General features: G+C 58.1%; 5 protein-coding genes across 16 annotated transcripts in view; 2 read left to right on the top strand and 3 right to left on the bottom strand.

Moving 5' to 3' along the window:
- Window positions 1–335: 335 nt before the first annotated feature.
- Window positions 336–6,491, bottom strand: HSF4 (heat shock transcription factor 4). Of its 3 annotated transcripts, XM_045191746.3 has the most exons (15): window positions 6,481–6,491; window positions 5,494–5,589; window positions 5,140–5,291; window positions 4,434–4,542; window positions 4,228–4,355; window positions 4,005–4,129; window positions 3,674–3,749; window positions 3,482–3,546; window positions 2,847–2,949; window positions 2,253–2,380; window positions 1,900–2,127; window positions 1,296–1,401; window positions 1,139–1,204; window positions 938–1,061; window positions 340–651 (listed from the first exon to the last, which is right to left on the bottom strand). In XM_045191746.3, the coding sequence occupies exons 3-15, from the start codon at window positions 5,260–5,262 to the stop codon at window positions 500–502; spliced, it is 1,533 nt and encodes a 510-aa protein (XP_045047681.2). In that variant the 5' UTR covers window positions 5,263–5,291; window positions 5,494–5,589; window positions 6,481–6,491; the 3' UTR covers window positions 340–499. The 3 variants fall into 3 exon arrangements, with proteins under 3 accessions (XP_053770538.1, XP_045047679.2, XP_045047681.2); XM_053914563.2 differs by lacking the exon at window positions 6,481–6,491 and having other exon boundaries at window positions 336–651; window positions 938–1,007; window positions 5,494–5,577; XM_045191744.3 differs by lacking the exons at window positions 5,494–5,589; window positions 6,481–6,491 and having other exon boundaries at window positions 336–651; window positions 4,434–4,664; window positions 5,140–5,302.
- On the bottom strand, window positions 5,522–9,618 carry FBXL8 (F-box and leucine rich repeat protein 8). Of its 3 annotated transcripts, none has more exons than XM_045191752.2 (4): window positions 9,479–9,618; window positions 7,773–7,964; window positions 6,177–7,192; window positions 5,522–5,589 (listed from the first exon to the last, which is right to left on the bottom strand). In XM_045191752.2, the coding sequence occupies exons 2-3, from the start codon at window positions 7,922–7,924 to the stop codon at window positions 6,217–6,219; spliced, it is 1,128 nt and encodes a 375-aa protein (XP_045047687.2). In that variant the 5' UTR covers window positions 7,925–7,964; window positions 9,479–9,618; the 3' UTR covers window positions 5,522–5,589; window positions 6,177–6,216. The 3 variants fall into 3 exon arrangements, with proteins under 3 accessions (XP_045047687.2, XP_024411985.2, XP_045047686.2); XM_024556217.3 differs by lacking the exon at window positions 5,522–5,589 and adding an exon at window positions 5,901–6,004; XM_045191751.2 differs by lacking the exon at window positions 5,522–5,589 and having other exon boundaries at window positions 6,022–7,192.
- TRADD (TNFRSF1A associated via death domain) lies at window positions 9,447–15,200 on the top strand. Of its 4 annotated transcripts, none has more exons than XM_045191754.2 (6): window positions 9,453–9,583; window positions 12,369–12,415; window positions 12,727–12,885; window positions 13,745–14,019; window positions 14,102–14,297; window positions 14,415–15,200. In XM_045191754.2, exons 2-6 carry the CDS (start codon window positions 12,397–12,399, stop codon window positions 14,723–14,725), a joined length of 960 nt encoding a protein of 319 aa, XP_045047689.1. In that variant the 5' UTR covers window positions 9,453–9,583; window positions 12,369–12,396; the 3' UTR covers window positions 14,726–15,200. The 4 variants fall into 4 exon arrangements, with proteins under 4 accessions (XP_024411987.1, XP_045047689.1, XP_053770541.1 ...); XM_053914566.2 differs by lacking the exon at window positions 9,453–9,583 and adding an exon at window positions 9,613–9,781; XM_024556219.3 differs by lacking the exon at window positions 12,369–12,415 and having other exon boundaries at window positions 9,447–9,583.
- A 106-nt stretch (window positions 15,201–15,306) lies between these two features.
- On the top strand, window positions 15,307–20,070 carry B3GNT9 (UDP-GlcNAc:betaGal beta-1,3-N-acetylglucosaminyltransferase 9). Of its 5 annotated transcripts, none has more exons than XM_053914565.2 (4): window positions 15,307–15,437; window positions 16,789–16,871; window positions 17,405–17,651; window positions 17,973–20,070. In XM_053914565.2, the coding sequence occupies exon 4, from the start codon at window positions 17,999–18,001 to the stop codon at window positions 19,211–19,213; it is 1,215 nt and encodes a 404-aa protein (XP_053770540.1). In that variant the 5' UTR covers window positions 15,307–15,437; window positions 16,789–16,871; window positions 17,405–17,651; window positions 17,973–17,998; the 3' UTR covers window positions 19,214–20,070. The 5 variants fall into 5 exon arrangements, with proteins under 5 accessions (XP_053770540.1, XP_045047685.2, XP_045047684.2 ...); XM_045191750.3 differs by having other exon boundaries at window positions 17,405–17,654; XM_045191749.3 differs by having other exon boundaries at window positions 17,405–17,675.
- Window positions 20,039–22,004, bottom strand: part of PHAF1 (phagophore assembly factor 1) — a 28,255-nt gene continuing 26,289 nt past the window's right edge. Inside the window, exon 17 of the mRNA XM_024556220.4 lies at window positions 20,039–21,551. Coding sequence (XP_024411988.1) covers window positions 21,465–21,551 — 87 coding nt within the window. The 3' untranslated portion in view covers window positions 20,039–21,464. The remainder of the gene's footprint in view (window positions 21,552–22,004) is intronic.

Raw genomic sequence — 22,004 nt, 5'->3', positions numbered from 1 at the left:
CCCAGGCGCTTTACTCCTATCTTCTCGTCGACCCCTCTTTATCTGTGACTGATATGGCTCAGAGAAGGGAACCAGCTTACTCAGGACCACAGAGCGGATTCATTGCGGAGCTGGGTCACCCCCAAAGCCCCCACTCCCGGAGGGTGCAGTGGTTAGGCCCCAGGTCTGGATCCCGCGGGACAATCCGGGCCTAAGCAGGAGAACTAGGAGCAGGCTCCTCAAGCATTCTACTCTCCAGGGGGTTCCCCATTAAAGCCCTAGGACCTGAACGCTTCTAGGAATGCAAAATCGCCCCTTCTCCCCCATGACTTCTGTGCTTCTCGGTCGGTAGAGAGAAGAGACCAGACACAGGAAAAAATGCGGTTTATGTGCTTAACTTGGTAGTGGAAAAGGGTAGCAGGGACTTCGCTCAGCCTCCGCCAGGGGGCGCTAGGAGGCGGAGAAGGGTGTGAGGCTGCAGGCCCTCTCTCAGCCAGGCTGGCTTCGGACTGGAGAGGGGTCAGGGGGAGGGGTCAGCCCCGGGCCCCAGCGAGGAGGCCTGGCTCTCAGGAGTGCTGTACATGGTTAAAGCTCCAGGCAGGCTGAGAGCTGGGCCTCCCAAAGCCACTTGGACGTCCAGCAGGAGTGGTGCTGCAAGAGTGGAGGCCTTCCCTAGGAGGAGTGGGGCTGTGCTCAGCAGGGAGAAACATCCCACTCTCTTCATGGAAAAAGAGCCCACCCTCCTTGCCCTCTAATCAGCTAGGATGAAATATCCACTCTCAACCTCCCCACTCTGACCCCGTTGTGAAGGGAAGGGTGGCTTAAGCAGCTCGTTGCAAGGCAGCCTGAATTCAAGGGATTTCTGCAAAACACAAGCTGCCCAGCCCACCTAATCATGGTAACTCTGGCCAAACAGGGCCTTCCCCCAGGTCCTGAGTCACCGTGACCTGACCATTACCTGGGCCTGGAGAGTTTAACCCCTTGACTGCCAGCTCAGTGTCATCCTTCTGTGGTACCAAGGGCTGCATCTGCATGGGAGACCCCCACGAAGAAGCTGGGGAAGGGAGCTGCTGGGGCTTTGGCTGAAAGAGAACAATCATGGACCAAAGGGCTTGTCCCAGCAACCCCTAATCCCCTGCCCTCCCCACCCCCATTTTACCAGGGACAGCTCCATGTCCAAGTCCATCAGGGTCCATTCCTGCCCTTGGAGGCTGGGGCCCAGCACCTGGGAGAACTCCGGGTCAACGGTGCCTTTCCCAGGCTGCACAGACAGCCAGACCCCATCAAGCCCCATGCCCTGTGGAAGGTTTACTCACATCCAGGGGTCCTGCAGGCTCCACGCTTTCAGGCGGGGCCCGAAGTAGCATTGGAGGCTGGAGACTCTCTGGGCACTGCCCCCGCTTCTCCAGGCCCAGAGGCCCCCTGTGCACAGAGGACTGCTGTTGGCCTGCAGTAACTCTCCCCGCCCGAATCAAGTTCCCAAGGAACCTGGATGCATCGGGGTCCAAATCTGACAACGTCTAGAAAATGCTAGGAGAGGACCCCACACACACATAGAGGGGTGCATGAGAGAGCCTCTGTCTCCTGCCTCTGGCCTGAAGTTGGAGTTTTAGAGCTGGGTCCCCTCCCTATGCAACTGTCAACGCCAGTGGTGCTTAAACTGTTGTGTACGTTACAGTCTTTACAACCACCCCAACGCGCTTGTTTAAAAGGCAGATTCCTGAGCCCTGCCACAGAGACGCTTCCACTTTCCAGGGCCTCTGATGCTGGCATTCCTTAGAGCAACTCTGAGAAATCAGGTCCTATCACAGCACCCAACATCCCCCTCCGCCACTAAGGGGCAGGCAAGTTTTGGGGACCTAGTTAGTGCTGGTCTAACTGCCAAAGTGGCTCACAGTCAAGAATGGTCTCTCTGCTCACCTGTCAGGTACCTCCCTGGGACCCCTTGGTTCAGGCTGTTGGGCATTCCTGGGCCCCTCGGGGCTGAAGCTCCCTTTCCCTTCCAGGATGGCCTGCACCACAGCCACAGGCAGCAGTGGGGGGGCTGTCACGCAGAAGTCACACTCGTTTGGGGCCAGGGCCAGCCCGGCCTGGCCTTCCCCCCCTGGGCTGGCCGGCTCTTCCTTGAGCAATGCCAGGCCCTTCTCCCTGTACCAGAGAAAAGCTTCAACCAGACCCTGACACTGACCTCTCCCATACCCCCACAGCCATCTGGGACGCCAGGCTCTCCCCGACAGACTCCCCAGAGGACAGCGCCTGTCTGCCCCTCTTACCTCCTGTCACCAGTGGAGGGACAAAGCCTGGGCCCTTCAGGGGATGGCGAGTCTTCTGGGATGTCAGAGATGATGGGGCCCCTGGCCCTGTGAGGACTGCCGAAGCCCAAAGTGGTCTCTGGGAGGGGCTAGAAGTAGAAGATTAGGCCCAACCCTTCACCTCAACTGCAGAGCGAGCCAGAACCCAACCAGCACCCACATGGGCCAAGTCTAGTGGGGAAGTTTCATAGCCCATGTGGGGCAGCCTAGTCTGATGTGTGTGAGGGGAGTGGGGGGAAAGGCTGCCTTCCATCTCCTCTTTTTAAAATTATTTATTTATTTATTTTTAGGGAGAGGGAAGGGAAGGAGAAAGAGAGGGAGAGAAATATCAATGTGTGGTTGCCTCTCACACTCCACCCCCCACCACCACCAGGGACCCTGCCCGCAACCCAGGCGTGTGCTCAGACTGGGAATCAAACCACAGGCCAGCATTCAACCACTGAGCCACACCAGCCAGGGCCCAACTCCTCTTTTGTGAGGGAGGAATGGGGAAAAGGAATAGGCTCCCCATAAGCCCAGCTGTGGCCTAGGGAAGGGAGGAGAAGCAAAACTTACCGGCTGGATAAAGTAGGGGTCCTGCAAGAGGGCACCAGAGAGGGGGCAGGCACTGAGTTTGGCCGGTGATGGGCAGGAGCTCCCCTCATCCAGCATCAGGGACCTGTGCAGTGGCGGTGCACAGGCCAGGGCACAGACAGGCGGGGGGTGGGGGGGACAGGCAGATTCATCTCCCATGGCCCTCAGTCTGCACCACCTCCCTCCACAGGCCCCAGCCGCCAAGTCAGCAGAGCTGAGGCCTGTTGCCAGGGCATCTGTCACATGCTGAAGGCAGAAGGGCCCCCCCCCCAGAGATGGGGGCCCTTTGGGGGTGGAAAGGAGGGGGAGCATGGTTTGAGCCCCAGACCCTCTGATGGGATGCTTTGGGGTGAGGGGGAAGGGGCTGCTGGGGTGGAAATTTGGAGTTAAGGTCCTGGAACTGAGGGATCTAAGAGTGGGGGTTTTGGTGGTGAAGTTGGGGGGGAGAGGGGGAAAATCCTGGAAGGGGGCTTTTGGGGAGATGGCCATGGGGTGAGGAAGACTGGTTTGGGGGTGGTGGTGAAGATTCCTGATGAATGGGTGCCCTGTATGAGGCCTCAGGCAGGGATGATGCTGGTGGGGGAGGGGCAGGTGAGTGCCCTAGCTTTCTCACTCACAGCTTTCTCTTAGCTCCTGCACTGCTGGACCCAGTCTGATGTGGCCCAAAGAGACACTGGATCAGCTGAAGAGGAAGCAAAGTGTTAAGTCATCCTTTGGACCTTGCCCCCATCCTTACAAGGCAGTTCCAGAGGACTGGGCAGAGGGGGTATTCAGGAGTGGGGGGGAAGCGGGGTGGGGGAGAGGAACACCTTGCCAATGACCCGGTGCTGCTGACCGTGGCTCTGCCGCAGCGTCACCACCTCTCTCCACAGTATCTCATTTTGCCTGCGGGAAGGTGCGGGAGGGTGCTGAGGCATCTGAGAGCTGCCCAGTCGCCACTTTCCACCAAAGGGCAAGCCCCAACCTGCGACCACCCGGATGATCATCCACCCATAGAGAACAGAGTCCCACGACCCTGCGCGTTTTGTCTGGATGAGGGCGCCAAGGCAAGAGAGAGGAAGGAGCTGTCCAGAGCCAGTGTCCTCTCGCCCCTTCCCTCCCCTCCTGCGCCTCCCCGCCCTGCCCCTCCCCCCTCCGCACTGCCTGAGCTCCCGCAGCTGCTCCTCGGTACTCTCCTGCGCTCCCCGCAAAACCTGCACCTCGCCCAGCAGCCGGCCCAGGTTCTCCGGGCGCCAGCGGCCGTCATCACTGCGCAGCGCAGGCACCTGCAGTGGGAGGCACCATCTGGCCTGAGTCACATAAAACATGGCCAGCCGTCCCCAAACCCACACCTGAGTTTGCTGGTTCCTGCAATCTGCTCCACCTTGCGCCGCACGCGCTCCAGTAGTTGCTCGCGGCCACGCAAGAAGCTCGGGTGCTGGAACTCGACGTGGTCGCGCTCGGGCCTGAGCAAGCCGCCCTGTTCGATGCTCACCACCTTCCGAAAACCGTCTAGGGAGTGGGGCGTGGAGCCGTGAGTTGCCCCATCCCGGAGCACCAAGTCACCCACCCCGGGCCTCAGGGACTCACACAAATTGAGCTGCCGAACAAAGCTCGCCATGTTGCTGTGCTTGAAGTATTGGGGCAGCACTTCCTTGGCGAAGCGGCTCTGGTCACTTACGAGGAAACTGGTCCCGCTCTGCGGAGAACACAGCCCTCCCACCCACCAAGCGGGTGGAGACCGGACGGCACCGTGAGCCCACCGCCTGGTCCGTGCTCTGGCACGCACACTCACACACCCAGTCACTCTAGGGACCCGGCCTGTCGATCAAGGGGACATGGGAGGAGGCCAATTCTGATGTCTAGCCTGGGGGGGATCCCAGTGAATCCCTACTCCAGCCCCGACGCAGACTCGCTCTCTGTTCTCAGAGAAGAGATGCAAAGGCCAGGCCTGGAGCCCGGGATGGGTTCCAGGTCCGCGATATGACCCTGAGCTAGGACAAGACCCAGCCCTCCTCTTCTGGCCTGTTTTCCGAATTGTCTGATGGGGTGGTGTGAGAACTACATGACCACAAAAAACCCTTCCGGCTTTAGTTCTCCAGAAGGCTCCTACTCTTTCCTTGGCCGCAAGGAAGTCGCCTCATCTCCATTTCGCACACCCCCTCCAAGATGAACTACCCTGGACCGCTGAACTGAGGGACCCACAGCCCGGTCCCAGGTTGGGTGGAAGTGGGTGTTCAGTGACGTGGAGCGATGCTGGGTACCACTGGGGAAGTCGAGGGGCCCCAGCCCTCACCGGGCTCCAGCGGATCAGGTGGTCGGTGCTCGGGTCGCCCACCAACGCCCATAGCTTGCCGAGGAAGGCAGGCACTGGGCTGGGGCCGGGGTCTGTGGGCAGCGTGGTTGGCGCTTCCTGCATGGCGCAGTCTCGGACGCTGAGCGCTTGGCCTGGGGCGCGGGAGGCTAGTCAAAGCCACGGAAAGCGCTGCGTTTGCCGCCCGCCTCGCTCTACTCCGCCTCTCGGCGCTGGGTCAGGTGGGGGCCACGTGCAAACCCGCGGGGCGGGGCTCAGCCCGGGCCACAGCTCCGGCAAACAGAAAGGGCAGGCTGGGATAGGACGTGTGAACAGGGGTGTAGAGTAGAGGGATACCTGGGTTGGAATTTCACCCTTCTCAGACCCGCTGTTTCTTCCATTGTTCCTCGGGAGAAATAGCCTGTGCGCAGCCTGGGGTGGGCTGGGAAAGTCCTAGAAGGTGAAGGCCATGGGCACAGTGAGCCTCGGGTAGAACGACCAGGGAGGAGCGGTGGAGGGAGGGAGGAGAAGCGCATACCCTCCCGCCGAACCCTGGGACGTCGTCATTCCAAGGACGTGGAGTGCTCCGCCCCTGACTCCCACAGCTGCATCAGTGCAAGGGACCTTGAGGTCTGGGTCTCTCCCACTCCTGTCTGGACGGCTCCTCCGGGCCTCTAGGATCCCTGCCATCCCCCTTCAGAGCCGACCTGGTCTTTCACTGGACGTTAAGATACTGCAGGATTTATTTCACAGTCACCCTGGCCCGCGCCCGTGCCCTCTTCTCCCACCCCACGCCAGGGCCTCGGGAGCTATCACAGCGTTCACAGAGGAGGGAGGTTGGAGGAGGGCACCAAGAGACTTCCAGAGTCTGCAGAAGTTGAGAGCATGAAGTGGACTCAGGGTGACACCCCGCCCGCTCACCCCCATCCCCCGGCCCCGCTATCCCCGAGAGGCTCAAGAGGCCACAGAGTCCCGAAGCACCAGGTTAGCAGTTGGGGCACGCTTGGCCAAACCCACGCAGCATCTCAGAGGGCACACACCTGCTGGGGGCAGGAGGGGGCGGGAGAGGGCAGTGCCCCTTCACTTGCCCACAAGCGTGGGCCTCCAAGGATGTGGCTCCCGCTTTAGTTTGAGCGTGTAGCTGCGCAGGCGCGGGCAGTGCGCACGGAAGGCGTGCAAGACGGAGGGTCGCACCACGCAGAAGCAGTGCACTTCCCGAAGGCCCGGACAGAGGGCCGCAAGCAACTCCAGAGCAGCATCTAGCTCCGCAGAGGCGGTGGCGCGCACCTCGAGCACGCGCAAGGTTGCCGGGTAGTGTAGCGCTGCAAAGCGCACGGGACCTACAGTGTCTCCAGATAGGCAGAGACGGAGCGCAGCCACTGGCATTGCAGGCTGCAAGACACGAGTCGCGCTCTCATCAGAGAATGCTGGCTCCAGTTCCACTTCCACAATCAGTCCAGGGTGGCGGTGGCGCAATGCGGCCCATGCTTCGTTGGGCAGAGGCGGGGCGCGTGCGTCTTCTGGGCAGGCGCACCGCAAAGCCAGGAGTTCTAAAGGCACACGATGTGGTGCCGCCAGCACCTCGAGGGCGGAGTGTGACAGGCTGGCCAGGTGCAGACCGAGGGTGCACAGGCGCGGGCAGAACTCTAGTAGCTCGAGCACGGAGCCCGGCCCCACGCTGCCCACCAGAGTGCTGTTGTTCAGGAAAAGGCTGCGGAGCTCGGGGCAGCCGCGTGCCACCTGCAGCACCAGTGCATCGTCCAGAGTGAAGGGCAAGCGCCGCAGGTCAAGATGACGCAGCGCTGGAGCGGCCCGACATATGGCGTGCACAGCGTCCAGGACGTCTCGCCCTGCATCGAAGAGTGGCTTCTCTCCGCGGCACTCCAAATGCAGGCCTCGAAGCCCGGGGATACGGCCCGCCAGTGCGGTCAGCAGCTCCGTGGCCACCCGGCGGCTCCGCTCCCTCGACGGCTCAAATTCCAGCCACAGGTTGTGAACGTGGTCCAGGCAGGAGGACAGATATGGTGGCAGCATGCCTTCTCCCTCACAGTCGCAACTTGGGGTTAGAGAGGTAGAGAAAAGGCATTGGCTGTGTCCCCTTTAGCAGAAGAGAAGCCTCTACCCATCCCTCAGCAGGGGTTCCAGCCACCATCCCCACTTTCTGCTCCCTACCCACACACCTCCCAGTCCCAACCATGTCTGGTAACCCCAAGCTAGCCTCTAATGCTAGGTAGGAACTCCCACCCTGTCCCCTTAGCGGACTTCAGATGTGCCTGCCACAAGGTGAAACCCTGGCAAGCAGAGCCAGGGTTTTAGGAACAGGGCTTTCTCAGATGTCTCTAAGGAAGTGGGCATGGCCAAGTTAACATTCTACCTCTGCCACTCCCTAGCTGAGTGACTTGCAGGGAGTGATGAACTCTCTCTGCCTCGATTTCCTATCCGTGCCATGGAGACAATAATACTATCTATTAAGTAATACATGCAAGGCACTTAGAACGATAGTTGGTACATAGTACGCAGTCAAAAAAATGTTAGTAATGATTATGATTTTTAATGTGGGGAGACTCACTTGAATCTCCCCAACCTCCGACTCCACTGGAAGGTGGCAGGAGGAAGGAGAGGAAGAAGGGGCTTACCTGATGTTCGTGTCATGCCACACAGCACTGCAGGTGGCAGCAGCTGCCCAGGCTTTGCATACCCTGGCGGCGGCAGCACGGTCCCTCAGGGGCAGGTGGCGGAAGATGAGCGCCAGCACCTCCTCTGGCAGTTGCTCTCCAGGCTCAGCCATTGCCTGGTGTGGGGTGGGGGCTCCACTGCTACCGGAAGCTCTGGTTTGGAACGAGAGGGAGGTCCCCAGGTTCAGGAAAGCCAGGGTCTTGAGGAGAACACCGGAGCCTATATATGGAAATGCCTGTGGCCCAGGAGCTGCTACATAATTTATGGGGCCCCGTGAAAAATGAAAATGCTGCACCTTTTGGTCAAAACGTTATTAGGCATTTCAAGTTAGTGGCTGCAGAGCATTTAACCAAGTTATTAAACCAAACTTGGGACCCTGTGATTATTGCACTGGTCTCAGACTCGTGAAGTCAGCCCTGGATGCCGCAGGATTCCTGATTCTCCTTTACAGTTTGTTATCGTTTGTTGAATAAAAATCACCATTTAATGCAGCATGAGAAGGAACGCAAACACGACCTATGCCAGAAAAGCCCAATACTCTGATTTTGGGCAGTGCTATTGGCTCTTTCTCCTAGTTACTAAAGTCTTCCCTAGGGAAGTCGGAGCGCGGCTGGCTGCACAGGACCGGACTGCGAACGACCAGTCCCTCCCTTCCAGCTCGGAGCGCCTGCCTCACCTCCCCCTGCCTCCTATACATACACTCAGAGACACCCGGATTCGTCTTCCAGGGGTAACTGAACTGCTTCCCTCCCAGCGTCCACCCCGAGTACTAGGGAAGGACGGGCCCCAGCCCCCCTGGAGGGCCAGTGACATGAGAGCTTCTCAGACCGCAAGGGACCTCAGAATCACTGGGACACTTATTCCCAATACAGAATCCGCGGCCCCACCTACTAAATCTGGCTCTGAAAGAGTAGGGCCCAGGAATCTGAATTTCAGCCAGCGCCGGTCGACTCCGCAGGCCCCAAGTTGAGAAACTGCACTAGCCCGGCCTGCCACTAGAGTGACAGTAGGGTTAATAGGGCCGCAGCACTAGAACAGACTTCTCATTGGCGGGGACCATAAGCCAATCAGGAAGCGGGGCAGCGGGTGGGGCACCGCCGAATCCGCCCGAGAGCGGAGGTTCCTTCCTTTCCTCCACCTCCCGAGGGAAGACGCCCCGGGTACTTCCAATGGGACGCCGGTGGGAGAAAAGCTTGGGGCTCTGAGGCCCGAGGGGCTCTGGGTTTGAGTTCCGACCTTGACCCCTGCTGCCCAGGCTCCGGTTGGGTGGTTTAGACTCAGCCGGGATTCCGCAGATCCACGCCGGAGAGCGGCCTTCCCCCCACAGGCTTTGCTGGAAAGTGTACGTCCTCTTTAAGTGGCCAATTTTATTTTAAGGCGTTTGAGGGCTTTCGTACACGTTTCACACCACTAGCCAGTTTTCCATTTTCCCACATTTTCCAGGCTGACGGTCCCCGCTGGACATGTGTCCTGGAAGATCCCGCACCGTCTCGATCAGGCTGGAACCTGGGACCCACCGGCGCTGCGTCCTGAGTGTCAGCCAGTAGCAGAGATCAGATGTCATCGGGCTCAATCCCCCCGAAGACACCGGAAAACTCTGGTCCCCAGGGCCCGTCCCCGTGTTGATCCGCCCGTTTCCCGCTGGAGAAAGTGGGGCAGCTCTCACCTGAAGCCCTGCGGCCTTATGAGCGCCCCAGGTCCCCGCAGCCGCTTGCCGCGGGCAGTTTCCCCCGTCGTCTAACCTCAGGGTCTTCCCTGCGCAGCTGACCAGGTGGGCTTCGCCCAGAGGCTGAGGGCCGCTGCGTTTGGACAGTGGGCTGCAAATGGGCCGCGGGAAGCCCGGGGGCGGGACGCTGGGCGGACCGGGCGGCTCGGGCTGGGGAGCCGCCCCGGGGCTCCGCGCACACCCGGAAGCGGCGCGAATCCAGCGGAGCCGGGCGGGCCGGGGAAGCCGGGCCGGGGCGGCCAGGTTAGTGCACAGGGTGGGTGGGCTTCCCGGCGCTGGCAGGAACAGCGGTGGATGCTGGTTCAGGAGCGCGGGCTCCGCGCCGTTGTCATCTGCGGCTGCCCAGGCCGGGTGGTAGCCGCGGCCTATGGGGCTTATTTCCGTGCGAGGCGGGAAAGAGGGTACGGACCTTGGTCCTCGCAGGTGTGTTGTCCCAGGTAGGGGCTTTCGAGAGGCCGCAGGTGAGGGGGCGGGGCTGGTAAGCAGAGGCCTCTTGCCCGCCTTTGGCAGTGGCGCGTGCGGAACCCCTGCGTAGTGGTGGGCCCGCGGGAGGCTTGGGAGCTCCCCTCCAGAGCTCGGAAGGTGAGCCCTGGGAGTCGCGGGATTTCAGTCCTCAAGGGGGCACGTCCGCAGGCCGCCGCCGCCCACCCAGCCGGAGGTGGGGCTGCCTCGGTTCTGTTAGGGTGTGTTAACGGGGCGCTGGCCCCTGGTGGTAGGGGCGTATTTTCTTGAGTTGGTACCCACGTGTCCTCAGTCTTAGCCCATCTAAACGTTTCCAGGACCCAGCCTGGCCAGGCCCAAAGAGAGGCGGACTCCAAGAGGGTGAGGCGCGGGGCTTCCCGAAGAGGGGCTTCTGTGGAAGGAGCGAGCGTAGGAAGGAGTTCCCAAAGGGACATGGGAGCCAAGGGCCCTGGCAGACCTGTTGGACCCCCCCCATCTGTCCAGTCCTAGTTACTGTGATGGAGCGCCGTCCCCCCTCCAGGTTTCCAGTGCCCACCTGGAAGGCCTGCTGGGCAGACTCTGGCTCTGCCCTGCCCCCCACTTTCGCTCTTTGGGGCTGGACCACATCCATCCATCAGGTCAGCACCCTTAAGTCAGGGGACTAAGAAGACATGAAAGAGCAAACGTTCCCAGGGCAGGTTTTTACAGGCTTCTGTCCCCCTGGACCTCTTCCCCAGGGCTCCCCACTTGTCTTCCTACCTGGCCTCACCTACAGGGACTCACCCCGTTTTTGTTTCTTTATTTCATTTTTTGCTTTTTAAGAAAAAAATATTTTGCCTTTTCAATACAAAGGAAATGTATCTATTTTACATGATGTAGAATATTGCTAAGTTCGATGAAAATTAAAATCCTCCAAATTTCCTCCCATCCCCATAGACCATTGTTTTGGGTAAATACACAAGTAGTAATATGTTTTCTATCAAAAGGATATTGGTGCAGGGGAGGGAGGCTCAATGGGCTTGTCCCCCGTCCTCAGACCCAGGGTAGGATCATCAGCAGGTATTTTTTCTTGCCAGGTCTAGGTGACGCTGCATGGCCCCTGCCCAGTTACTCTCCCCACCTTGGCTCTTAGGTTAAGGTCTGGGGCAGATCCGAAACGCAGCCTCCCCAACAATGTCTGATGCTGTGGTCCTGGCTCGTCCTGGCTTCTCCCAGCATCCTTCTTTTGAGGTTCCCTGTCCCTCACGTAAATGGGTGCCAACAGGGGCCACCCCATCTGTCCGCCCAGAGCAATGAGTCCGTCCAGGGTGCTTACTGCTGGGGCTCAGTACTGCTCCTAGCCCACCATAGATAAATGCCAAAGAAGAGAGAATAAAGAAGTATGGCTGATGGGGCAGGAGGTGGGGTCTTGAGACCATGTTTGTAGGATAAGTGTGGGACATTGCCTTAGGTGAGGTGGGGAGGAAGAGGCAGGCCTCCTGGCTCAGTAGCTGGTAGGCCACTGAACTGAAGGCCAGCGCAGGGACTCCCTGGCTGGGAATTCCCACCCCCCACCCCCCCACCCCCCCACACCCCGCCCCACCCCCACCCCCGCCTAGAGCTAGGATTTTCTTAGTGGATGGAGGAGATACTAGAACCAAGGGGCCCTGGCTCTCTCTGAACAGGGAAAGAACCTGTAATAGAACAATTTGAGTTACATAAGACAAGAGTCCAGCTCCAAGTATTAATACTTTAGAACTACATCAAAGAGGAATTTAAATTGAGAACTGAATCAAAAAGGCATGATTTAGCTCACATAACTGAAAAGTCCAGGGTGCAGCTAGAGCAAGGGGCATAGTGTGGTGAGCAGTGCACCTCCCTGTCTCTGGGCTCTGTTTCTTTCTGTGTCAGTTTCATTCTCAGTCAGGCTCTCTTCCCAAGCTGTGGCAAAGGAGGGAGACCTCCCCTTCCTTCTAGCTCCGCCCCAAGGGGAGGGAAACTAGTGCCTCTTCCCTGCTGGTTCAGCCAAAGTTGTAGGTTGCTTGTTCCAACTTGAATCTACCCAACTCTGAACTAATCATTTTAGAAAGGTGAATGGAATATGCAGATTGGCCAGACCTACTTCACATGCCCACACCTGGAGCTAGGAAGTAGGGTTAGCCCTCCCAACAGGCACATGGATTGAGAAGAGGGAAGAGAGAAGAAGGCCTCCCAAATAGGTCAGGATTGGGGAAAAGGATCTGGTCAGGCACAAACTACAGGTATCCTTTGAAGCGGAGTCAGACTGTCTAGTAGGAATGGAAGTGAGAAAGCTTCTGTGGCGGGACAGGGGAGCTGTGGCCCTAAGGGATCCTGAGGGTTCAAGTGTAAGCTAAGGGTGTACCAAGATATGGGTTCGTTTGTTTGGCAGTGGGGCATGTGCATCATCCAGGAAGAAGATGTCTTCTGTCAGCTTTGGTAAGAGAGACAACTTGGCCTGAGGAGGGGGGCATAACTTCTCTGCCTCCACGGCAGGATAGTAACTCTCCTCTCTTGCCACTGTGACCCCGGGCTCTTTCTCTGAGAAGGCAGTGGAGGGAGAGCCCTCACTGCAAGGGCTGAGCTGGGCTGTGCTGTGCAGAGCCAGACACACATGGGGGTGCCTGTGGGATAATGAACTTCCCCTCACGAGTGTGCCAACTGGGTGGGGACAGCTGGGCCACGTGACACTGGACAGTTGTCTCCAGGGCTGAGTCGGGGTTGATCTGGATGCCTATCTGTACCTCTAGGAGACAAGATGGCAGCTGGGCCGAATGGGTTCCAAGAGTGGGTGGGCAGCGCATACCTGTTTGTGGAGTCCTCGCTGGACAAGGTGGTCCTATCGGATGCCTACAGTCAGCCCCAGCAGAAGGTGGCAGTGTACAGGGCTCTGCGGACTGTATTGGCAGGTGTGTGGTTGGGTCACTTGGAGAGAAAGGGGTGGCCTGGGCCCTTTGTGGGTGGGACCAGGGGCTGAGATCGCCACCTCTTCAACTCTGTGGACATGCGCTTAACCACCGTGTTAGGGAAAGGATTTGTTGGGAAGGAGAGGAGCTGGGCTGGTTGCCTAGGCTGTCTTCTTTATTACTCTTGTGCCTTTGGGTGTAGACATGTGCCCTCCTGCCTGGGTACGATCCACCTATGTGTGCGCTAACATCCCCCTGCTTGATGTCCCTACTCCCCAGTCCCACCAGCTCGCTGCTTTCTTCTACTAATCACACATGTCTCTTCTCTTTTCCTCTCTCACTGCAGCATTCCTTGTCCAAGACCCCTTCCCAGTAACTACCTCTCGGGTGCCCCTTTCCCATGTCAGGGCAGAGGTGACAGGAGATTGAAGCCAGTTGGGGGATCCCACTCTGGCCCCAAACCGGTGAGCCCCTCTCCTTCAGGGGCAGCGGGAGCCCCACTTGGTGGAGGCTGAAGATCTGAGACTTCCTGCCCTTTCCTGCCTGGCTGGCTGCCTACCCAGATGGCTTGGCTGCCCAGGGTATTTGCTGCAAATCCTCTTCCCATGTCCCTTTTACCTACCTTAATTTGGGGCTCCAGGGAGGAGGCTAGGATGTCACCCACTCCCCATGATAAGTCCTGGTCGTCTGGTATCCCAGTTTTGTTTTCTGGCTGGGAGCTCTGGGGAGCTCTGGGGTTACCGTGAGCGCCTAGGTCTGGGAGTAGGGAGGGAGACTGACCGTGGGCTTCACCCCTCCTCTAACGGCTTGGAGGATGACCCGGCATGGGGACCGCCTGGCGCCTGACTGCCTGCCTCCACAGAGAGCGGGAGCCCAGAGGTGTTGCAGATGCTCAAGATCCACCGCAGCGACCAGCAGCTGATTGTGCAGCTGCGTTTCTGCGGACGCCAGCCCTGCGCCCGCTTCCTCCGAGCCTACCGCGAGGGGGCGCTGCGTACCGCGCTGGAAGGCTGCTTGGCCAGAGTGCTGACCCTGCGCTCCTTGCCTTTGCAACTGGAGCTGCGCGCCGGCGGAGAGCAGCTGGACACCTTGATGACAGATGAGGAGCGTTGTTTGAGTTGCATCTTTGCCCAGAAGGTGTGGTGGGGCTGGGGCCAGCGACGGGTGGGGCAAGGTTTGGAGACTAAGCCCCGCACCGACACCGCACTCTCCTCCCTAGCCTGACAGGCTCCGGGATGAGGAACTTGCTGAGTTAGAGGATGCGCTCCAGAATCTGACGTGCGGCTCTGGAGGCCAAGGTGGCAACGTGGAGGAAGCTCCAGGCTCCTTGCAGTCCCTGGCTTCCTCTCCGTCGGTGGAGAAGCCGCCACCGCCGCCGTCTGGCCAGACTTTTCTGTTCCAGGGTCAGCCCGTAGGTGAGTCGTGCTTGGAGATGCAGAGGCAGTGTTCCGGAAAATTGGCGGGAATACAAGGGTATTGGTCTGCCCCCACCCCACCTCCCCTAGCTCACTCTGATTCCCACTCCTCTGCAGTGAACCGACCATTAAACCTGCAGGACCAACAGACTTTTGCACGTTCAGTGGGCCTCAAATGGCGCAAGGTTGGGCGCTCCCTGCAGCGAGGCTGTCGCGCACTTCGGGACCCTGTCCTCGACTCCCTGGCCTATGAATACGAGCGCGAGGGGCTGTATGAGCAGGCCTTCCAGCTGCTCCGGCGTTTCATTCAGGGTGAGGGCCGCCGAGCCACGCTGCAGCGCCTGGTGGAGGCGCTCGAGGAGAACGAGCTCACCAGCCTGGCAGAGGACTTGCTGGGCCTGACGAATCCAGATGGCAGCCTTGCCTAGGCTGGGTACCAGACAAAAGGGTGGTTCGCCAGTTGCCCAGCCAGAGTTTGGAGCACCTGGATAACCCTAGGGTCCCTTCTGCTGCTATTGCTGACCTGTCCATCCACAGGACTTAGAACCCTACTTAGTCCAGCTGCTGGGCAGAGTTGGCTGCCTTCTCAAGGAGTCAGACAAGCACCCACCATGCCTGCTGAAGTGCCACTGGGGATTCTGCTCCAGAAACTACCATAGAGAAAGAACGCGGGGGTGATCTGCAGAGGTCGGCCTCACCTCACCCACCCTGGAAGAGGGGATTCCAGCCAGCCTTATCTCTTCTTTCATTGAACACTCATCAGGCACCTCCTGTATTTTAGGCCTCATCCTGGGTACTGCAAATACTGTGATGAACCAGATAAACGAATCCTGCCTGCTCCCAGTTCACACTCAGTGTGGGACTCTGAATATTAAGCAACAGCAATAAAACATTACCTCTTTCTTTTTTTATCTTTATTGATTTTAGAGAGGGAGGGAGAGAGAGAAACATCAATTTGTTGTTCCACTTGTTGATGTATTCATTGATTCTTGCATGTGCCCTGACTGGGGATGGAACCTGCAACTTTGGTGTATGGGGATGATGCTCTGATCGACTGAACTACCTGCCAGAGCATGCTACCTGTTTCTTCATGTGAGAAATCAAGGAATTGTGGGAGCACTACGGAAGGGCCGAACCCAGGTTAGGGGTTAGGTTTCCTGGGAGAGATATGAGTGTGAATAGGGGAGGGTAGTGGTGGTGGGGCTGAGAAAAGGGCAATGTCCTGGGCATGGCCAGCCTCAGGTCAAGTCTTGAGGGAGGTGAGAGGGAGGGATATTAGACGAACAGAAAGTTTGAGTGGCTGGGTGTGGGGGTGGGTGGATTTGCAGAGACCAGTTGGTGAGTGAGTAGGGGAGGGAGACAGCATGGGGTCTGGCAGGCCATTTTACAGAGTTTGGATTTTATCCTGAGATCAGTGAGAAGCCTTTAAAGGGTTTAAGGAGTGGAGGCTGGGATGCTGGTGAGGATGCAGAGAGAGAGAGAGGACGAAGGCCCAGGCTGGGGCAGTTGCAGAAGAGATGGAGGGAAGGGTTGAACACCAAGATCCCTTTCAGAACAAGGATAACAGGCCTGGTGACACTGGAGAAGGGGTTAGGTGAGAGAGAGCCCAGAGTTTCTGCCTTTTGCCAGTTGGATGAAAGGTGAGGCTTCCTGCTGAGATGCAGGCCTGGAGGAGGTGAAGTGCTTGTTCTGTTTGGAACAAGGTGGGCATGATGTTCCTGTAGAACATCCAGGGAGAGTGTGAGGACAGCTGGATCCATAGTTTTGAGTTCAGCAGAAGGTCAAAGTTAAAGATTCACAAATGGACAGGTGGGAGTGGGAGGGGTGGCCCAGGGGGAAGTCCTGAAGGACACTACCTAGAAAAGGAGCAACCCAAAGAGGAAGGAGGACAACCAGGAGATTTGGAAGCCCAGGGAATACCCACCTGTAGTGACAGAGACTGCAGATCAGTCAAGGCTGAGGAGTGTTTGCTGGAGTCAGGTAGAAAGCTACTAGGTGGGGGTTATTTCTGGGACATAGTGGGCACAGCCTGAAGCCAGACCACAGGAGGGATGGGAGGTGAGGCAGTACAGAAAACCGGAAGAGCAGACTCCTGAGGACTGTCTGTGATCGGGAGAGAGGCTCAGGAGGGAGGGTTTGCTTTTTAAGGGATAACACTGGTGGGAAGTTTTCAGGAGGTGCAGGCATAGCCATTGGAAAGGGGGTGGCATTGGGTAGCGGTGCTAATTCCCATAGCCTGTCCTCAAACTCTGGGGCAGGATGGGTGGGGGTGGTACCTACTCCAGGCTCCACTGCATGGGTTGAAACCAGGAGGTTCTGAGTTCCAGGAAGAGGGAGTTGGCAGCAGAGCTAGGCAATGACTGGGCCCTCAGTCTCCACAGTTCCTCTCTGCCCACCTGGGTCCCAGAACAAACCCTTTGCTCACTGGCCTACTTCAGGAGTTCCCCAGTCTGGCCTGTAGTCACCCAGGCTTGGTTATTTCTACCTGCAGGAAGCTATGCTGGCCTGGGGCGCTGGGGACTCAGAACTGACTCTGGAGAGACAGACTGAAGTGCTCACCTATGAAATTAACAGGTGAAAAAACACAGGGCTGGCCCCATCCCGTGTTCCAGTGGATGGATGGGGAGGGCAGCAAGGGACAACAGAGGAAAGAATCCTGGATTGACTTCCAAAGACCTGGGGCAGTATCCCCATCTGGGCATGAACAATAAGAACTGCTGTTAGTGTTGTTGCGAGAATAAAATGAGCTGTCTCGGGGGCATGTGTGTTTGCTAGGGGTCATGGCAGGACCAGGAGTAAGGATGCAGCCTGTGTCCTAGGGGCAGTACATGGGCCTTGCCTAGTGGACTCAGGGCTCCTCCTGGGCTGATGAAAGACACTTCCAAGAATGCGCTAGGATAATGGCCAGGTTGGACTAGGAAGCTGGGCCCAGTGATTTGGGACCAGACTGCCCCCCAACTCCACGGCCGCCCCCCCCCCACCCCCCACCCCCCGCCAGCTCAGGCCCTGCCCCATTCCAGAGAATCGGGAGAGTTTGAGCCTGTATTGGGGCCAGAACCCACCTCTCCAGGCATTCCTAGAAAGTTGCCCATTAGGACCCCTTTCAGAAATTAGGTCGCACTCGGAGAGACGGCACACGGCGCAGGGGTGGAGCTGAGCTCCAGTTGTCCGAGCGCACACAGCTGGTGGGTCACGTGGTAGCGGCCCCGGTCCCCCTTCCTGCCAACGCTGCATTTGGCCCAGGCCGGTCCATGGCCGCCCTTGGGACCCTGCGCTAAGCCCCGGAGGTCCTGGCGTCCGGGGCCACGCCGCTCCCAAGGGCTGATCGCGAGTGTCGGGATCCCTAGGATCGAGGTGGTGGGTAGAGAGGAGTAGAAGGTATTCGGCTTCAGCGCTGGGAAGGCGGGCGGGGAGTGGGGGCTGAGGCTTGGCATCTCCCAGCCCCAGCCTTGGAGCACAGTCCTGGGCCAAAGCTGAGGGGGTGGGAGTTGGCAACTTGGAAGACTTCTTGCCCTTTCATCGTACTCATCCCGATGGGGGGAGGGGTGGCAGACCCCTGAGTAGGACACGGGAGGGGAAAGAACCACCGATAGTTGGAGACCCCCAGCGGGTGCTCTCCAGCCCCTTACCTTCATGGAGGGCGGGGCCCAGAGGCCTGACAGAGTCTCTCCGCAGGGGGTGCGGGCGCCGGACACGCAAACATGAGGTGGAGATTGCGCCTACGAGGGGACGCATCGATCACGCTGCTCCTGGGCGCCGCCCTGGGCTTCCTGCTCTATGCGCAGCGTGAAGGCACAGCCCCTACAACTAGTGCACCGCGAGCTCAAGGCCGGGCAGCGCCGGTGCCCAGTCCCCGGCTCCATGTATTCCAGGGACCTGAAGCGGGCCGGGCCCCGCAGGCCTATGAAGAGGATACGCCGGAGCCGCCCAAGCCCACGCCCACGGGACCCTTTGACTTTGGTCGATACCTACGTGCTAAGGACCAGCGACGCTTCCCCCTGCTCATTAACCAGCCGCACAAGTGCCGACGCGATGGCGCATTTGGCTCGGGACCCGACCTGCTCATTGCCGTCAAGTCGGTGGCTGCGGACTTTGAGCGGCGCCAGGCTGTGCGCCAGACATGGGGGGCTGAGGGGCGCGTGCAGGGGGCGCTTGTGCGCCGCGTGTTCTTGCTGGGCTTGCCCAGGCGTGCGGGCTCAGACCGGGCAGAAGCGGAGGGGGAAGGCACACAAACGCACTGGCACGCCCTACTGCGTGCTGAGAGTCGCACCTACGCGGACATTCTGCTCTGGGCCTTCGAGGACACGTTCTTCAACCTAACACTCAAGGAGATCCACTTTCTGGCTTGGGCCTCAGCCTACTGCCCTGACGCGCGCTTCGTTTTTAAGGGTGACGCCGACGTGTTCGTGCACATGGAAAACCTGCTGGAGTTTCTGGCAGCGCGAGATCCGGCACAGGACCTGCTTGCGGGTGACGTGATTGTACAGGCTCGGCCCATCCGGTTACGAGCCAGCAAGTACTACATTCCCGAGGCTGTGTACGGCCTGCCCGCCTACCCGGCCTACGCCGGTGGCGGCGGCTTCGTCTTTTCTGGGGCCACGCTGCGCCGCTTGGCCGGCGCCTGCGCACAGGTTGAGCTCTTCCCCATAGACGACGTCTTTCTGGGCATGTGTCTGCAGCGCCTGCGGCTCACTCCTGAGCCTCACCCTGCTTTCCGCACCTTTGGCATACCCCAGCCTTCAGCCGCGCCACACCTGCGCACCTTTGACCCCTGCTTTTACCGTGAGCTGGTTGTAGTGCATGGACTATCGGCCACTGACATCTGGTTAATGTGGAACTTGTTACACGGCCCGCATGGGCCGGCCTGTGCACAGCCATGGCCTGCCGCCGCTGGCTCCTTCCAGTGGAGTCGCTAGTAACCCGTCAAAGCCCCAAGCTCCCTTCATTCAGATCCAGGGTGTTGTGTGAGTTTGAAAGAGGGTTTCCCAGGTGGATTATTGCGTTGTTTGTGGCTCTTCCCCAAAAAGGGGCAGAAGAGTTCAGGAACTAGTTCCAGAGTGTCAGGTGTGTGCTTCCTCAGGGTCCCAGGGAATGAAGATTGAGCTTGGCTCCTGTCTCCCTACTGGAAACTGATCTAACGACAACCCTCTGAAATAGCCAGGGCTGAGGTGAACATCAGGCTCTCTGTCACACAGGGGGACAATGTCCCGTCCTCTAAGTACCAAGTAGGTGTGTGGGGGGGGAGGAATGGCAGGGGCTCATGGAATCTGACCACACTCCTAGGTTTGCCGTCCCAAGGATGATGCAGACATGTAGGTCTTTCTCATGGCTAGACCCCACAGGGAAGTATGGGGGCCTTCAGGCTTCATGCGACTAGCAGGCATTCTGTTAAAACTCAGTCTGAAAGTAGGCATTTTGCTTCCCACCTATCCCTCCAAATTGGATTTTCAGCCTTGTCAGGATCTTTAGATCTCCTTTTGAGGAGCCGCCCCTTCCTGGGTCCTGGTTTGGCTGCAAACCAGGGACCTAGGCATACAGGGATGACCAAGTGCATGGTCCTACCTAACATCTTTCTCCACCTCCAGTTACCCTGGGCACAAGAACCTATGCCCACACAACTGCCAATCTCCTACTGGAGGCTCCACTGCCCCTTCAGAGGAGCCAAGGAACCTCTTCTCCTAGGATGACTCCACTATACATTTTCCTGTATTCTTTCAAACAATCAACGTCCCCACGCTTACTTTAGTACAAACGTCCCAGCAACAGCACAGGGCGAGCTGCTGCCGAGGGCACAGGTCTTTATTGGAGGAGAGGTGTGGGCAGGACATGAGGAAGATTCCCCTATTTCAGGAGGATGAGATCAGTCCTGGCTGCCCCAACAGTGGGATATGCGGGGGTAGGGTTGGGGGTGTCTCTGGCCAGGCCACAGTCCAAATGGGAAGACACCAGTCAGTCACAAATCAATGAAAGCGCCACACAAGCCTGGCTGTAGGCCCAGGAATCACATAGGAGCCTGGGGCAGGTCCCCTGCACATTCATCGTTAAACTATACAGGATGAGGCTGTACATGAGTTAATTACAAAAGAGTCGTATTTACAAAAATCTGTACACACATTTGAAAAACTCACAAAATTGTCATCTATGTATCACAAGTTGCTAGACCAAAATATTAAAAATGGGATAAAATTATACATTTCTTTTCTCAATTCTTTTCAAAAGGTTAATATTTTTAAAGCACATATGCTACTTTCCTTAGCAAGACCCATGAAGAGACTGAGTAGCCCAGCCCTCCTTGGGTCCCCAGAGGCCTTGAGCCATGAACAGGCCCAGCCAAGGGACACTGCCCAAGGTTGGGACAGGGGAGCCAGCCCACAGTGCAGAACACAATGCTGAAACACAACAGAAAGAGGAAGATGTCTTTGGCTAAAACTTTGGCATTAAATAAAAGAGGCAAACTGGATGGAAACATGAAGCCCTGCCAGCCAGACTGGGGCAGAGCGGGGCACAGGCAACCTTGAAAACTGGCTTCAAGAAGAGTGGGAACCAGGCCCGGGCATGTACCTGGATGGTAGAAAGCTGTGTTTCAACCAGCTGGGTATGCCTGCTGGGCCTGGCAGGGAGCACGTGCAAGAAAGGAACGAGGAAGGGCAGGTGGGCCACCTTGGCCACAGCCAGCTCATCAAGTAACTAAAGTGGATGTAGTGCAAAAGTCGCAACCAAGTACTAAGAACATGCTACCTGCTTGCCTTAAGGATCATGTGGCAATGTTGGGCCAAAGGCAGGACTTTGTCCTCATCCTGGGTGCCTGTGTTCTCTGCCACAGAGTGTCCCAAGTTTTCCAATGTGTATGGGACAGGGGAGACAGATCCCTGCCTCCTTACGTGTTACTTGAAAGCTCCTGGCTTCAGGAATCAAGGCTCAGAGTTTGTGCTTCTCTTTGCAGTCTGTGTCCCCTGTTGGCACCAGCAGGCTGAGGACGGACAGAAGAATACCTGGGTCTCTCACCCCATGGTAGAGCACCCAGCCTGAGCCCCATCTCAGAACATCACAACAGCCCTTCAACACTGGCAAGGTGTCCAAGAAAACCCACAGGTGGCACATGAAGGCCCGCTGAGGAGGATGCGATGCACAGTTCCACAGGGGAGAGGGGCATGGGTGGTGATGTCCCTAGGGGAGCTCTGCTGTTTTCAGATGGGTACCAGGCCTGGGGGGGCCATACAGGGTCACCGAGGCAATGTGGTTATTCTGCATAACCTGGTGTGAGAAGAGGACAGCAGGTCAAAGGGGCAGAGCAGAGCAAGCAATCAGACCCACAAAAACCACTAGTGGGATCAGCATGAGGGCCAGGACTGTAGAGGACCCAAAGAAGATCCTGAACATGGGCATGCAGGTTGTGTGTGCAACACAACTGCACACACAGCTAGGCCAGCCGCTCAACGTCCCTTATCTCATGCTAGGGGTCATCTCTGCCCCAGTGTCTGCCTGTGCCTCATGGGATACGTACACTTCACCACACCCATCTGTCCAGTTCTTCTGGAACTCTTTAGGGGCCTGATGAAGGTCATGGCATCCAGAAGAGAAAACAGGGGCGGCCCATTTTTCTCTCAAGCCAACGGGGCCTCTATAAGCAGCTCACCCAGAGCACATTCACTTACATGGCATTCCAAGGTCCCCCAAACCCCTGGGATGAGCCCCACTTGCCCTGTG

Source organism: Desmodus rotundus, chromosome 12, assembly GCF_022682495.2.
Source record: "Desmodus rotundus isolate HL8 chromosome 12, HLdesRot8A.1, whole genome shotgun sequence".
NCBI classification, from domain to species: Eukaryota; Metazoa; Chordata; class Mammalia; order Chiroptera; family Phyllostomidae; genus Desmodus; species Desmodus rotundus.
This window is presented reverse-complemented; position numbering and strand designations above follow the sequence as displayed.

What these genes read in the sequence shown, in the direction of transcription:
- FBXL8 (XM_045191752.2), bottom strand. Translation starts at nt 7,924, where the DNA reads ATGGCTGAGCCTGGAGAGCAACTGCCAGAGGAGGTGCTGGCGCTCATC. An exon ending in TGGCATGACACGAACATCAG is followed by an intron (nt 7,193 to 7,772) that starts GTAAGCCCCTTC and finishes TCTAACCCCAAG; the next exon opens with TTGCGACTGTGAGGGAGAAG.
- TRADD (XM_053914566.2), top strand. Translation starts at nt 9,636, where the DNA reads ATGGGCCGCGGGAAGCCCGGGGGCGGGACGCTGGGCGGACCGGGCGGC. An exon ending in AGCCGGGCCGGGGCGGCCAG is followed by an intron (nt 9,782 to 12,368) that starts GTTAGTGCACAG and finishes TTTGTTTGGCAG; the next exon opens with TGGGGCATGTGCATCATCCA. An exon ending in TCTGCGGACTGTATTGGCAG is followed by an intron (nt 12,886 to 13,744) that starts GTGTGTGGTTGG and finishes CTGCCTCCACAG; the next exon opens with AGAGCGGGAGCCCAGAGGTG.
- HSF4 (XM_045191744.3), bottom strand. Translation starts at nt 5,191, where the DNA reads ATGGGCGTTGGTGGGCGACCCGAGCACCGACCACCTGATCCGCTGGAG. An exon ending in CCCTCCACTGGTGACAGGAG is followed by an intron (nt 2,128 to 2,252) that starts GTAAGAGGGGCA and finishes TCTCTGGTACAG; the next exon opens with GGAGAAGGGCCTGGCATTGC. An exon ending in AGCCTGCAGGACCCCTGGAT is followed by an intron (nt 1,205 to 1,295) that starts GTGAGTAAACCT and finishes GAGTTCTCCCAG; the next exon opens with GTGCTGGGCCCCAGCCTCCA.